Below are 17,544 nucleotides of genomic sequence, written 5' to 3'. Positions count from 1 at the left end.
TAAAATGTATTGGCCAAGAAGTTCATGTTGAGTATTTGCAATATTTCCCAAATTGTAAATATAAGTTTTTTTTTTATCGTACAAGTAAAATATACTATTTTAATGTCCGCAACTGTATATCCTAACGATAGGATTATTTGTTGCCCCGCTTTGGCAGAGCATGCGAACAATAGGTCAACAAAATCTAAACCTAGTAAACGCAGTAAAAATGATGTTAAGGTAAGTCATAATGTACAATCTAACTATGTACCCGTTAAAATGTTGCACTATTCAAAATATCTTTGTAAAAAAGTCGAGAAGTAACAATTTTAGCTCTGTAATCAGAAAACGTAAGAAAAGGTTCTTACATAGCATGAGAAAGAAAATCAAGCTGAACACACGTAAAGCATTGCGTAAATGAAGTAAGGTTTGATATGCACGCAAAAATCGCGTGTTTTTTGCTGTCAACAACTGTAATGATTTTCTAGTAACGAATGTTTCAAGTAAACAAACTGACAGCAAGATACCAGCTGATTCCCATATTTGTGGAACACAGAAAGAATGTAAATGTAGAACATTGTACTCTTTTGTTAATGGAAACCAAGAAATACCATGTTTCGAAGTTAAGAATGGAATAGAAAATCACATAAAAAGTTTGGTCTACGATGTAGTACGAGGGCTATCCAGAAAGTAGATTACGTTTTCGTCTGTGTCCGCTAGGGGCGGGGCTAGCGCGGCCATCTTGGGGTCAGAGCGTTGCGCAGCTCAGTCGGCATCTAGCCGTGCTAGTGAGAGGTTCGTGCTGTGCTCCGTTAAGATACTGTGACGGTTTGAAATGTCTGCGTTAATTGAAAATCCCGCGAGCTGCGAGGTGCGTGCAGTAATAAGGTTTCTGACAGCAAAAAACTGTAAACCGATAGAAATCTATCGGCAGCTGTGTGAAGTGTATGGGGACAACATTATCACTGAAGGTGGAGTGCGACAGTGGGTCATAAGATTTAAAAATGGCCGAACCAATGTTCACGACGAAGATCGAAGTGGGAGACCCAGCAAAGTGACTGCCGAACTTGTCGAAAAAGTCGATGTTAAAGTCCGTGAAAATCGAAAGTTCACAATAACGGAACTTTCTTTGAGTTTTCCACAAATTTCGCGAAGTTTGTTGCACGAAATCATCAGCGAAAAGCTTGGTTACCACAAGTTTTGTGCAAGATGGATTCCAATAATCTTGACAGAGGACCAAAAAAATCAGCGAATGGCTGCAGCGTTGCACTTTTTGGACGCCTACAATAAGGATGGTAACTCTTTACTCGATCGCATCGTTACTGGTGACGAAACATGGGTGAAACACGTGAACTGTGAAACGAAATTGCAATCAATGCAGTGGGGGCACACAGGTTCTCCCCAAAAACCCAAGAAATGCATGCAAACAACGTCGGCAAGGAAGATGATGGCGACTGTTTTTTGGGACAGAAAAGGTGTGATTTTGGTGGACTTCCTGGAAAGAGGCACTACAATAAACGCTCAAAGGTATTGCCAAACTCTGCAAAACCTCAGAAGAGCAATTCAAAACAAGCGCAGAGGAATGTTGAGCTCTAAGATCTTGTTCATTCACGACAACGCCCGGCCCCACACGGCAAATGTCACGCGTGAAATTCTTGAACCTTTTCAGTGGGAGTTGTTTCCTCATCCGCCGTACAGTCCCGACCTGGCACCGAGCGACTTCCACCTATTCCCAGCAATGAAGAAGTGGCTGGCTATGCAGCGTTTTGATGACGACGAACAGCTGCAAGAAGAGGTAACGAAGTGGTTGAAGTCGCAGGCGGCCGAATTTTTCGACGAAGGAATTTCCAAGCTCGTACATCGCTACGATAAATGCCTTAATTTGAATGGTGACTATGTCGAAAAGTAGTATTTGTGTGTGGCTTTCATCTGTATATAATAAAATTTGTTTCCTATACTTTGTTGATTTTTTATTCCAAAACGTAATCTACTTTCTGGATAGCCCTCGTAATAAATCCAATACGAAAAAAGAATTTGGTACTCGCTATGTTGTTTAGCCGGTCTACAATTTTCCATATATTTGACCGAGGGCAAGCATAATAAAACTTTTTTTATGCTTGGAACATGTGAAAGTAATTTAACGTATGAAATTTGGTATTAGTAGTTATTTTTCCACGCGGACAATTTGTATTATCATCAGTATAACTTGTAAAATAATTTTGTTTTATCAGTTTTATCAAATAAAAGGATATACCAGTTTTAACCGTTATAAAAATACTATAATACCTTCCGATATACCTACATTCTTAGGGAAGCAGCATTGGTCAAACCACTTTTAATATTCAACAAAATAATATATTATACGTTTACCGTTCGTATTTGTGTGTGTACTGTTGTCTTACTTCGGAAAATTAAAGAATATGTGCTGCGTTTCATATTAATCTAGCACAATTCATTAAGACGTTATCTTAATATTGGTCTTAATATTTAATTATGAGTTTACATTGAAGTTAAAATATAAGATTTCTTTAAATAAGTTATTTTTTAAAATCTAGTATTTTTTAGAATTATGTTTTAAATTATTTAAATTTTATTTCGACAGAAAATGGAAGTATTCGCACCACCAGATAATTATATAGGAACAATAGAAGAAGAATGGTCTTTTTGTACACCACGCCTTAGAATAATGAATGCAGCAGGTGATGTGGTATTTCAAATACAACGTGTATCTAACAAAGCTCGCGCAGATAGGGTCTTTGTCGTAAGTAGTATCTTAATGTTCATTAATATTTAGTTTGAAATTTTGAGTTCAGCTTGATGGGATGACACTATGATAGACTTCCATTCAATGTGCATCTAATAATGAAATTCGAACACGACTCTACTATTTTCGGTAGCAATAGAGGATTAAAAGTTATACAATAGGAGATTAATACTGAAAATAACACGTTACTAAGTATCGTTTCATATACACCACACGATTTCAAGACGTGCTACTCAAGTTATTCTCCATACGTGTTGTGTTTCGGTTATTCTCTATATCTTGTTCATGTAAATAGGAAACTTTTGAATTCAACTACTTCAATTTACTATAGGACGGAGTGATTTAAATAAGTAAAATATTTGTTTGTGGTAGCCTAATTTTATTAACAGCGAGGAAAAAGGAGTTCACGATCATTCCAATTTGCTTCAACATCATTTGCTTCCATCTTCTTCCTTGTTCTACATAGACTTATTTGTATATTTCAGTTTCGTTAGCCCATATCTAACTAAAAATAACAGCTGTGTTGTGAGAAATGACTATAATAGGTATGAACCTACATTAGGCCAACAAACTATAGTTTCAAAAACATAAACAAAGTAAATTATCATGTCTGGTTTTGTAGAAAGATTAGAAAATGAATTAAAATAAATCACATACTCACAATAAACTCACAAATAGAACATCAAAATTCAAGAAATCAAGGCTAAGAACACAACCTAACCGAATATGTTTCCACCCATTGCATAATGATTTGTATTTCATTGATCGCAAGAATCTTGAACTTCCGACTAATCTCGCTGATTTTCAGTTTGGGCAGATTTTGTTCGCGTGTTCGGCGCAAATTGCACATCTTACCTTTGTTATTCTCCTTAACTGCCAAGGACAGAGGCTACAGTACTTTTTCCTTTCACAGATCTTATTATCAGCCATCTGACTTGCCTGATTTTTTCTGATTCCAACACGCCGGCTGGTCATCTCACGTCTAGGCGATTTGGAATTTTTTTATGCAATGTTACTTTTGTGAAGCAAGAAGAAACAAGAAAGCCTAATAGTAAGCTGAATCCGGGTAATGAGTTCCCGTCTCCTCTTTCTTTGAAAAAAATATGGAGTAGTACGACATACGAATTTATACATGCCACATTCAGCACATTATGAAATATCCACACGGGCCAAAGTTTTGTCTTACGTTAAGTGTTCATCAGCTGGCGTAAGTGGATCAAAGGAATCTGCATAATCTTTAGTTTTCTAATTCAAAATAATCTCTGATTTCCCATTCGACAATTGGACAGCGTCATGATTGTGCATGGTCGAGTTGAGAACAACACCTTTGTTAGGTTTTGTGTTATAAACTTGTAAACTTGTATACCTTGTAAACTTGGTACCTGTCACCACATAGTGTCGAATCCAAGAGAGCCGTCACAATTAGCCACAATCAATAACGTAATAAAAGCTTCCAATTCCTCTCCCTCAAGATTTGTGAAAGGTCTTTTGTTGGAATACTTATTGCATTCACTAATTCTCACAGCAGACATCACTTCAATGCTGTATTGTAAGATTGTCTGAATGGTGATGGAAGAAAGAAATGCTTTAAATATTCGATATGTTCCTTCTCATTAGTAGCATTGCTCATTGCCTGACAGGTTGATTTACAAGTTTTCTCACGATTTTCTATGGCTGCCGGATATAGTAATTTGGTACTCCATTTAGTACCATATCTATCAAGAATATGAAAATGTAATCTTTGGTGATAGGGTGCCATTTCCTTATTGGTTAATAGGAAGGTAACCACGAGAAATTCTCTTCTTATTTTTTGAATATTAAGATGCTTTTTTTCGTAGTAGTTCTTTCTCCTTTAGAAATAACAGGCTCGTTTTGATCCACAGTCAGTTGGTCATCAAGTGTTGACCTGATAGTTCTTACAAGAAGTTCATCCTCGTCAGTGAGATTTTCGCCTCTGGATTGATATTCGAGGTCATCGAAAGGGCTGTCTGAGTCATCTATCTGCATCTCAAAGCCAGTTTGTGCTTGCGATTGTTCTTCATCTTCCGAAGAAATGATTTAGTTTTCAACGTGTGATGAAGAGAAACCCTCTTCTACCTCGACTGTAATTCCAATTTCCTTAGTATTTTTCCTTTTTCTATAAATAATGATCTGGAAGCAAAAACACATGAAATGATTAGCTGGTAAGAAAGGGAAGAAAGAAAGAGAGAGAGACAAGGAAAGACAAAAGGGGTAAATAAAGACAGAAATAATGTGATATTATACTAATGAAAAACGACTTCCTATAAAACACAAGAGCGTCCGTAGCAAATGACTAGGATGCACAGGCAGGATGTTAGGACGCCCCAAGGAAACCCAAAACATACCAGGCAAGCCGTTCGAAGTAATACGGATTTTCGAATTCAGAACCTACAATTGAGAAGCATTTAAAATTGGATACCTGGTTCCAGAACCGAAAATCATGTACACGGTTCTTGAACTGAGAATCGGGTATCTAGATCAGGAGCCAAGAATTGGGTACCCGTGTCCGGAACTAAGCATCAAGTACTCGATTGCATTACCTAACATCGGTTACCCGAATCCGGAACCGAAAAACGGCTACCCTCATCCATTATTAAATGCTACCTTGGTATTTTAGGAACCGGTGTTCTTAACTACAATTAGTTCAATGAGAGGAGACATTGTCTTACGTTAATGACTAGTAGAAAAGAGACATTACAAAAAAATGTTTTTACCTAACAACAAGTGAGTTATATTTTGAGGTGTGAAATCACGGTAGACTTCCATGCAATATGAAGTCAATACTCAAATTTGAATCAGTTTATGTATAATGCACATGAATACAATAAAGTGAATGTATCAAACAGAACCAATTCCTTGGAACCTGAATCCACACCATAAAGCCATTAGGTAATTCGCTATGACTTCCTTCTTTGTTTTATGGCTATAACTATTGAAACCAGTGATCGTTAATTTACACAACTTCCGGTATGTATAGAGGAATAACGTAGAAGATAGAATCTATTCTTAGAACAATGAATCAACTGAAAAAAACTGCTTCTAGATATCTCTTACAGTAGTTGCTATTTGTAAATCAAATTTAAACGCGGGAATACTAGCAAATTTCAACCACATGCCGTTATGGTAGATTATTGCGAGTTCTCATGATACATATCTTTGAGACAATGTATCGGTTGCTGGACATTTTATCACTCTATATTACCCCTTCTGTTCTATTGGTAATATATGTGGAGACCAATAATAGCTAATTTGGTCCACCTCTGTATCAAATGGGACCTACTTTTGGCACTTTAAATCGGTTGCATAAAACCACATTTCGATACTTTATACTGTTTTGAATTATGGAAATCAGTATTGAAACCGGAATTAGTAATAAATTTCAGCCACTTTCTTTTTTGGTAGAGGTATTCTCTTGAGACACTTAATCGATTGCAGAGAACCGTTTGTCGCTATCGACTGTATTAAAGTTTCTATTCTATGGCTACAAATGTTGAAAGCAAAATTGGTGTAATTTGAACCAATTTCTGTTTGAATACCCTGGTATTGAAGAACTTATTCTTTGGAAGCTGAATCGATTGCAAAGGCTGCACATCGATATCTCTTACCGTTTTTGCTCAATAGAAATCAATATTAAAACCGGAAATATTAGTAAATTTGAAGTTGTCCGGTTTTGATAGCGCGTTGCAAATAGTCATATTGTGTTTTATTAAGACACTGAATCGTTTGGAAAATAGTTACTTCTTCCTGTATCTTAACGTTTTCTTTTTGCAGTAATAAATCTTGAAACCGGAAAAGGGTAATTTTAACAACTTCCGGTTTGAATACAATTTCAATAGAAAAGTAAGAACCTTTACTTGGGAGGCTGAATAGAATTCCGATAGTTACTTCTTGATATATGTAATCATTTTAGCTCTACCGACATCAGAATTGAAATCGGAGGTAGTGGTAAATTTGAACCACTACTGGGTTTGGTAGGTGTTGTGGATAGTCATGTAATGTTATATGAATGGCTAATAGAAAACTACTTCTCCCTATAAGTTGCCATTTTTATTCTATATCGATAAACGCTGAAACTGGAAATATCTATTTTGAGCCACTTTCGGTTTGAACAGACAGTTAACCTTTTAATTACGGAGCCTTTTTTAAAAAGAAAGCCTGGGGTACGACGCCAATTTCTGCAGTTGCCTAGTATGTCTCCTGAATAAAACACATGCAAGTGCATATATGTGATACCCAGAAAGATAAAAAACAATTAGGTTTAGTGGGCAAATTGCAAGGTATCTATAAATAGTTACTTCGTTTCCCAAGCCTTATTTTTAGGTAACTAAATATAGTTACTTCGTGTCCTAAAGGTTAATGGAGGAGGTGGAACCTATTCTCAATCGATTGCAGAAACCACGTTCTCAATTTGCGGTTTTGCTCTGATACTTGTAGATAGATGGACTGACAAGGCCACTCTAAGACTTGACAGTTATGTGTAGCATAGTTTGAAGTCTAAAAACGTGTGAATATCGTTTCATAGAGTGAAACTAAGACTTCCAAAGCTATGGGAAATCAACACTCGAAGTTGGTGTACAGCATCATTTATAAATACTGTTTGCATAAAAAGACCAAAGATAGATCATCTTTCTCGTACGCCGAATCCGTGTCAAAATCCATTACTCATTATTCATTAATATTTTTTCTATGACAATAAAAGTTGAACCAAAACTCATTCATTTCAAGCGTTTTCAGTTTGAATAGAATACTATTTTTGGGTCACCAAGTCGATAGCAAAAAAATAGCTTCTTGATATCTCTTACATGTTTTGTTCTACAAAAATATGTTTGAAGCCGGAAATAATTGTAAATTAGAACTACTTTTGGTCTGAGTAGAGTTGTGAATGTTGTTGGTATTCTTTCATGAAACAGTCAATATTTGTTTTAAATATATAATTCGCCATCTACTACCGTCTTTATGTGGCGATAAAAGTGGCTATTTTTAACCGCTTCCAGTTTAAATAGAGCTTAAACAGAGGAGAGGAAACCCTATCTTGATAGCGGAGATCAGTATTGAAATTAGAAGTAATAGTAAATTTGAACCCCTTTTGGATCTGTTAGAGTATTGTAGATAGACATGATATATTGTCTTGAAACGCTGAAGAGTGCCTAAATTGAAGCTTCTTGTTATCAGTTACGGTTTTCGTGCAAGGGTGTAAACATTGGTAAATGAAATAACTATTTCCAGTTTGAATAGAGAGTTTCTGGAGGAGATTGATGGGACGCTGAATCGATTACAGAAACCGCGTTCATTAAATATCTTACCCTTTTTGCTCTGATACCCGTCAACAGACGGACGGACAAAGCCCTTCTATAAGACTTCTGATATTTATGCATAACTCAGTTTAAAGGTCTAATGGAAGTGTTTTTCCACTGTAAATAGTGCTCTGTTAAAAATATTTTCTAATAGCCTATTGTCCTATTAATTGCGTTAAATGTATCTAGTAAAATGTACATACAATCTTTTTACAAATTCGTATAAATTTCTTATTTAGATGATAATCTTAAGAACAACAATAAGATTTCAATAACACACTTGAAATTTTACGGGTAAACTAATGGTTTCAAATTTTTTCAAATTCCAACAGTATACATTAAAATCTTATGTAATGTGCTCAAATTGTTCATGCGTAACATGTATCTACCCTAAAGGTTACTGTTAAAATTAGAAATGTAGTATGCTGAACATCTTGTTTGTTAGGATAAACTAAATAAACCCACATTTATTCAATAAAGCTATATATTTACGTCGTCACTTCGATTTTTGAAAATAGGCCACACAGCTCACTAGTAAATACGTTGTTTTAAATATTCATCTGGTATATTTTCTGTGACTTTTTATCTCATCACAAAGATGGTAAAGTACTTTATGCAGCAAGCATAGCACTCACCCGTTTTAATTTAAAATTTGAAACTTGTTAGCCACCCCGTTTGTGTGTAATAAATAAGAGCTTGTCAAATCTAAAGATTGGGAAATTACTCTAAAGTAATTACATGAAATATTGTTATTATTATTATTATTATTATTATTATTATTATTATTATTATTATTATTATTATTATTATTATTGCTTTTGACTACTTTAACAAATAAGTTTCTTTTTTTTGACGTTTTCAACACTTGATGCTAATCTGTTGCATTTTGCATAGGCTTTAAAGATTATTACCGTAACTAAAAACAGTCTATTTCGATCACAAAGAGTCTACTTTACCTTTTCAGCTTAGTCTGCATGTATACACATTTATCACGTATTGAGTTTAATTTTATATATTAAATTACGTTACTTTCAGTGGCGAATGTATATAATATATTCATATACTGTATTTTTTTCTTTAAGTTTAGGTGACTGACACGGCTTATGATATACTTTCATACTTTGAACTTGGTTTTGCTTATTAACTTAAATAACACAAATTACATTAATAATAACCTTATAGAGAACAGCTTCTTGCTTTCGGTTCAGATAACTGTCTTTAGACTAGTGTAATAATAAGGGCTCATTTTCAGAACGCACAATAGACTTTATTTGTCTGATGTGACTGATTGTAAATGTCTCAAGTCCGTTTTTCACATTGTTATGTGTACATGTTAAATTGGTTAGTAGATGAAGTAGACGTTTCTTTCAGCGGTGAGGCGATAAGAGACCTGAACTTGCAGGTTAACGTGGGATCTGAACCACATACGCTCTCACCAGAAATCGAACCCAGATCCCGGCGTCAAAGTGGACTCCCATATAACGACGAGAAAGTTGATTGAATTGACAAATTATTACATTGAATTGCAAGTTATCTTCAGGAAAATTAACCATGTGTGGTGATAGAGTGGGTTATTCGAGACCTCGAAAGCTTAAAGCTAAAAACATGATTTTCCCCACAAGACGAAATTTCAGGATGTTATACTTGGAATAGTATCGCGAAAATGCTACCCAAAATTGCCACTAAAATTTTCTCGTCTCATCTCGACTCGTCTCGTAAGTGATATTAGTGACGGGCAATGATAAGAATTTTTCATCACATAATTTTTTTTTATCAAATCAAAGAATACCTGAATTATACCAAATAATAAGGCCATTTGGCTTTGTCTTCATCTCTGGCGGTCTTAAATAGAAAAAAATAAAATTGTGTGAAGCCTTATGAATTTATATGGGGCTTGATATGCTAAAGTCCCTTAAGTCTACTTTGATTGAGAGGAGATTCAGAAATCAATATGCATATTCTTATACACACATACATAAGAAATAATGCACGATGCATACTCTTTTAACATATTTATTCTTAACGTTGTTGTCCAAACATGGTACTTTCCAAATATAGTACTACAATAAAAATGTTTTCTTTTAACTGTTCTTTCACTTTCTCCTTCAAACTCAACTAAACGGAGTTAAGCACAGCACTCCTCATATATGAAGTAATCTCATCATTGTCTTTCACTTGTATCTTAGACAGCTCTTAATGAAAAGGGTTTCAATAGGGAAGTGATAGAGATGAAACATTAAAAATGTAGGAAGATGATCAAATGTGTGAACTTCCCTGTGTCAGTGTCTAAATTTTGGGATGATGACACAGTAAGTTACCTTCCGTTCACCATCTAGAATGAACTGAAATAAGCTAACTTACTTAAATCATGTAGGAGGTAAAATGCTTGAAATAACAAATCAGATTTAAAATGAATTATGTTCATGTATTTTCACTTATGTCAGAATATTAAATGTGTGAGGTGTGTGTGTGTGTAGAGCGGATAAGTTAATCCTGCCAGATCATGATAACGACATTGCCGGCCATTATACCACTGATATCAGATTCAAAGAAGAAACACATACCTGATGGATCTCGGACTTCCCCTTGCGTTCTGATGACGATGTGGACCTGCAGATACAACCTCCTGGAACGTCAGTGGGCTCGGTCTCCTTCTTGAATCAACGAGGTCCTTCTATGTAGTCTCAAATGACCATCGTGAACTTGGGTTATCTCGGAACAGCGCAGCTCGTATCTCTCGGTTAACGTGTACTTCGATGTTCAAACTCACTCGTTATATCTAACTCCGTCACGTAAATCTCTCGCCGTTGTTAAGACTCTCTTTCCTCCAAACTTCTCCGGACTTCGAATACCGTCTCGAGTGGTTCGTCGACTACCTCTCGTCTACCTCTTGACTACCTCTTGAGTCCAGTCACTCTCCGGTTTTGTTGAGCTTCCTTGCTTCTGGATTCCGCTTCATTATCGTTACGTCAGAGGCGTGATATTTCTTCTGCACAAAGCTTCTCAGTTTCCTCATTGTTGATCAGTGATAAAAATCTCCAGAATGCCTACGTACGCGATACTGGCAGTTTTAACATTTCCAAAATTGTGTCTGGGTTAACAATTATTTACAAAATTTAGTTGCATCAAATTTCCTTAATTCTTTCCAAGTAATGAGTATTTCAGATTCTTTTCTCTTTCACATCAGTTACGATAATGTGCCGCATCATGTCTTCCTTGATACCAACGTTATATAATCATTACATAAATCTAACTACACAACTTGTAGCTTGTGACAAGTTTTTCTTATTTAATATTTCTTAACCTCATTCTGTTAAAATAATTCAATGGATAATTTCTGATTTTTCAAGAAAACAAAATAATTAATCAAAATATAAAATTAAATGAAATAAATATTTAAAATGTAGGCTCTGGGCTACAAACGTTAATGAGGTCTGAAGCTCAATCAGAAATGGGTGCTTTAACGTCGAAATTTTGTGAAAAATGAAAAAACGATCTGTACTTAACGCTTAAGCTGAATTCCTTGTTCAATATTCAGCATAACTCTCAGTAAATTTGGTGACCGACTGGTTCGGGGTTCCCGTTCGCGCCACTCGGTCAAAAAAGTGTAACAGCGTTTTTAGTCCAGTCATTTTGAGTGAGGTTTTTCCTGGGTTTCCCTCACTCAGATCAGGCAAATGTCAGGATGGTACCCAACATAATGGTCCCAGGTTGCTCCCTTTCTTCAACAATTCTTTCTTCCTTCCCTTTCATCGGATAATGTTATGGCCAATGGACGTCATCAATCATATACGGAGTAAATGGACTTAGATGCCGACAGCCCAGAAATATAGTTCCTAATTCCTAAATAGTCAGGGGAAAATTGTGAGTTTACTATAATTTAAAATGAAATGTTTAAATATATCCTTCTTAGAAATTGTAAAATTTATATGAAATATCATATGTGTTCTTTCTTCTAAACTTCCCAATGTGAACTATTGCTTAGAATTTTCATAAGATAGAAGCAAGGGAGACAATACACCTCTAAATTCAAGAACAAGTTTCAGGGTTCCGTAAAAAAAAAATTAAAAAATCATCAGGAGCTCTCAAGAAGGATCACGAATTACTCTACTTAGTTATTGATAAAAATTTTCAAGGCTAGGATACTGAAAACAGGAACTACAATAAAATATTTTGATACCATTTACAATGGTACCACTAATTTTATTACTAGATATTTTTTTCGTTCTTCAAGGTAACTGCAAAATCTAAGTCCAATGTATTGATTCCTTTGTTTTTCTTGTATTGATAATGAAAAAAAAAACAGAGGCAGCGTCTCAAAATCTTTTCTTCTACTCCTGGTGCCATATTTAAGACTTCAATACATCTTTCCTTATGTATCACCTCTAAAGAAATGTTATTCGTTATTATGAAACTTCAGAGGTGACATCAGAAACATAAGGATATTAATTACCTCAGCTAATTTGAGATAAAATATAATTGACGGACTTCTCAATAATGTTACAAAATATAGAAAGGATTTTTTCTCGAAAATAATGATTTCTCGTTTCACTTCAAATTTAGCAGATAAATCGTGGGTCAGAATTTTATTTCACTCGGAGATTTGAGGAACCTACGGCTTCAAAGGAGCTGAAACAAGACACCCCAGCCGTTTCCTATTCTGCGGTGTGCTTTGTTATCTTTCAAAGTTTTATTTAATTTGAAAGAAACTATCATTCGGTTAAACATAGTGAACATGTAACGGACATTGTTGAATCCACAGAAGTAAGATGAACAGATTACAGGTAGTACGATCAAACATAATACTAAATAAAAATATTCCATAAAAGCGCCGCGGTGACTTAGTTGTTGAGCGTATATCTCTGGTGCATGGAGTCCTCAATTCGATCCCATGTCGGTCTAAAATACTTTGTGGTGGACAAACATTGTATGCGTGAGTTTTATTGATGTTATCCCGCTTTCTCTCACTTTCTTAATTCCACAATTTAGCCGCCATATCCGTGGAACGTATGAAGATTTTAAACTATTTCATAAATTGAAATTTTACTTAAGATTAGTCTGATGAACAAGGACGCCTACCTAGAGGTTCCTTGTGGGTATGTGATCAGGTTACGCACCATTGGCAGGGGCTCTCGGTTTGATTCCTAATAGGAGCTCATATGGTTCGTAACCACTTCATTCTTTAAGTCCACGTCTCATATATCTATACGTCACTGCTGGAAAGGACGCTAAATCCCAATCAAACCAACCACTGATGTACCTCTGTTAAAAGCAGAAGGATATTAATAAGTCACTATTACTACAAATCTCTCAAGATCAACACATTATCAAATAGTTAAATCCAGTAACGAAGTCGATTGGGTGAAACGAACTAAGTTCCCCGGTGGCTAAGCCTTACCACCGATTGCTCGCCCGCCAAGATATTTGTATTATATTATCGGTCTACAACAAAATCTCTGCCCCCTCCCCCATTTCACCACCCCCAAAAATGTAAGTTGGCTCCTCGCTGATTGTATCGCCACTGTAACAAGACATAAATGAAACGATAAAAGTTGTTTCATATAGTGGCGTAGCGTAAGTGAACTCCGGTATGCCCGGCATACCCTGTTAATAAGAAAAAGTGTGTATTTTATTACATACAAATTCTTTGGTTGTAATTATCGCAATTAATTCCACTGCAATTTTCTGGATGCGCTCTCTCGCCGTACTTTGGCAAGCGGAACCTACGCATGCGTGTCACTCAGATGCACATTTTCTGTCTTTCCTCTTGTGGTATGCTATGTTCCTTGGGCTTACAAGCCTACTGCAAGCATCAGGTTTTTTGTCTGCTTTCTGTCGGATACGCATGCCCAACTATTTGCTTTCTTACTGTCCTCATCCCTTGCAACTCTAGATTTTGCTTTGTATATAAGCTGACGTATATAAAGCAAGTATTTCCAACTCTATATATTTTGTATTAAGCTATAGTTCGTGTACAGAACGTACGAGCTTTAACATCACGTAGATAGAACAAAACAGACATGGTTAGTTTAATGAATTTTTCAAGCATGTCGCTTATGTAACTAATAGTATAAAAATAGTTGTGTTTTAATCTTAATTAAATGCAACGTGACTGTAATCATAATTAAACGCAAACTATTAATAATCATCACAAATACATGGTATGTCCAGCGGCATAACCAGAAACTCCCTGAGAAACTCATTATTTATATTATTATAAAATAAGTGTCCTAAAATTTTAAGATTTATTATTGTGGATGCGTAAGTGGAAACATACTAATTATAAATATGCATGTATTCAGATTTCAGAATGTATTCACGGCACTGATTTGTAATATTGATATGTACCACAATTTCATCTACATTGCCTGGTATATAACAACAGGTTCACCTCAGAAATCAGGTCCATCTACCTTCATATGCGTCTTATCTCCCCTTTCTCCAGAATAAGCCTTAAATATGACCTTCTCCCTCAAATCTGCCTACCTTCCAATGTTTAAGACAACTTTGCTTACCCGATCCTCCAAAGCGTTGTTTTTCAACTTTATTAATATTTTGAACATCGCAAAAAAGTATATGGTAATGGACAATGCTCTCCCCGGAATGTTGAAGACAGATTTGCGCCCCAGCTTTCAGTATCTGGATATCTGACAACGAAATATATTCACAGAAACAAGCCCCAAGAGTTGTTTTGAGTGCTTTCTATTTGCATCTTCAAATGATATACGTATACACTAATGCTCATATGCTCTTCAGTTCTGATGGAGATCCTAAATAAGTGATTAGTACACAGCATCATGGAACAGTGAAAACACTTAGCAAATGCACTTTCGTCACAAGCCTCATGACCACAGACTAGACTCCAGAACATCTGTAAATGAATCCAACTATTGCTCCTGCTCCAGAATAAGCCTTAAATATGACCTTCTCCCTCAAATCTGCCTTCCTTCCAATGTTTAAGACAACTTTGCTTACCCGATCCTCCAAAGCGTTGCTTTCAACTTCATTAATATTTTGAACATCGCAAAAAAGTATATGGTAACGGACAATGCTCTCCCCGGAATGTTGAAGACAGATTTGCGCCCCAGCTTTCTGTATCTGGATATCTGACAACGAAATATATTCACAGAAACAAGCCCCAAGAGTTGTTTTGAGTGCTTTCTATTTGCATCTTCAAATGATGTACGCATACACTAATGCTCATATGCTCTTCAGTTGTGATGGAATCCTAAATAAGTGATTAGTACACAGCATCATGGAACAGTGAAAACACTTAGCAAATGCACTTTCGTCACAAGCCTCATGACCACAGACTAGACTCCAGAACATCTGTAAATGAATCTAACTATTGCTCCTGTTACGTACCCACATTTCTGCCATGCATATGCAAGCATGCCCTTTGCGACTGGCGCACAAAATTGATGGTACAGAAGAGACTTCATTTTCTTTATGAACATTCTGCCATATAACTTGTACACTGAACAAGTCAACACCTGCTACAATTAGTTATTTATCATAATTTCGATATGAAAACTAGTCTTGCCCATATTATAAGCAAGTGTTTTATAGTTAAATGTGGAAAGATACAAATATTTAATTATTTAACATTGTAGGAAAAAGCAAGAAAGAGGCTTGTTTTATGGATTGCAACTTGGTATTAAATCGTATAATATTTATTGTCATCTATTTTAGCAGGTGTGTATGCATTCTCTTATCACTAATAGCAGAAAGGACATAAGAAAAGTAAATACTAAGTTTCCAGGTGTATCTTCATCTAAGAATAGGCTGTGAACTTATAATTTAAATCCACTTCATTGTTCAATGCGTCAGCGATAAATCGATTGTGTTTAGACAAACTGGCAGTAAATACCTTAAAGTATATTACCTTCGTAATATACACGCTAAATTATAGGTTGTCAAGTATGGGTATTGGAAAAGAATGCAATGTTCTGCAACATTGATGGTCTTTGGGTAAGGTTTCAAGATTGGAGAAGAAAACTTAACACACTATAATGGACCATGTAAAATTGCCTAAAATAGATTTTTGGTTTGATACAGTTCAACGTCCCAATAGGACTGCTACGCTATGCCTGCTACGCTATAGGAGACGTGGACCTACTGATTATAGTGGAATCCGAACCATTTTGGTCGTTCAACTAATATGCACGAGTTTATATAATTTTTTCTAATATATATCAGAACAATCCATGTGGTATTCTCTGCTCGACAGCACTATTAGGCCTGTGTTTCATCGACCAGCAATCTATTCCATCGCACTTTGAAATAGGAATAACTTGTAGCATGCTGCTATTCCATTTTTCAATACAAGCATTTCAATTTAATTAACGATTTCTCTTACTAGTCTCAAGATTTGATTGGTATAGTGGCTATTGTACTGCATTAACTACTGCATTAGTTAAAATCCTGCAAGTGCTCGCACGACCGTCTTTCATAACACAAGTCTAACTCGCACAGTTTTATCTGTTCCTGTGGATAAGAAAACTCTTACCTCTGAAGTGAAAACAGATATGTAAACTTTGGTTACGGAAATGGGTTCAGGAGAAAATTTCAGTGCTATTTGATACCCTACATGTCCTCCTTCCCATATATCATATTTGACGGCGATTCAATATGGCGCCTTTCAAAATGGCGATCATGCACTGGAAATACTCCCAATATAGATGGTCTACCTTGGTTTACAATACCGAAGTCAGATCTATCAAACCCTTTTTTTTCGTTTTTGTGCCAAACGGTATTCTTGGACATTTCCTACTGAATTTCAAGATGGCGTGGGTGTAGCAGCTAAACGAAGCATTTTCGCATCGAGTGACTATTACCACGTTATTTAACAACTTAAACTGAATCCTGTCACAAATTTTCATCAAAATTCAACTCTTAGGGTTTATGGACATTTCTCGTAAGTAAAAAAAACTTTCATTTAACGATTATAAAGACTGTTTGTTCAATCATAAAGTATATTATAAATATTAATAGATGAATTTAATCTTATAATCATGACTTGTATAGTATAGAAGTAAATAAGTTAGCTTTAAGTTGCGTAGATGATAAGAGATTTGTTCTAAAAGACGGATTACATACCATGCCATGGGGACATTATAAGATAGAAGAGTTGTAGCTTTAGTTATAAGTTTTTAGATGTAAGCTTTTATGATTTTAAATGTCATAAATGCCTATGCGCTGAGCACCCTACTCAATTTTACTTTAGAGTTGCAGTTGTGTAAATATTTTGCGCTATCCTTCTGTGTTAAATAATATTGGTCAAAGTACTATGCTGATCAAAGATATATCCGAAATGGGTTGACCTGGAAGTTTGGCACAGAAGTTATAAACAGTCAGGGGCACATTATGGGATAGAGTAAGAATGTAATTATGTATAGTGTAATGTAGTTTTAGATGTATGTTCTCATGATTTTAAATGTCATAAAAGCCTATGCGCTGAGCACCCTACTCAAACTGTGCTGGTCA

At 35.6% G+C, this 17,544-nt stretch overlaps 1 protein-coding gene across 3 annotated transcripts in view; it reads left to right on the top strand.

Annotated features, from left to right (window-relative positions):
- LOC145683374 (phospholipid scramblase 2-like) overlaps positions 1-17,544 on the top strand; it is a 628,315-nt gene that overhangs the window by 364,776 nt on the left and 245,995 nt on the right. For all 3 annotated transcript variants that reach the window (XM_081754706.1, XM_081754705.1, XM_081754707.1), the window contains exon 6: positions 2,582-2,740. In XM_081754706.1, coding sequence (XP_081610832.1) covers positions 2,582-2,740 — 159 coding nt within the window. The remainder of the gene's footprint in view (positions 1-2,581; positions 2,741-17,544) is intronic.

This window comes from Thermobia domestica, chromosome 4 (assembly GCF_964235325.1).
Source record: "Thermobia domestica chromosome 4, izTheDome1.hap1.1, whole genome shotgun sequence".
Lineage (NCBI taxonomy): Eukaryota > Metazoa > Arthropoda > Insecta > Zygentoma > Lepismatidae > Thermobia > Thermobia domestica.
This window is presented reverse-complemented; position numbering and strand designations above follow the sequence as displayed.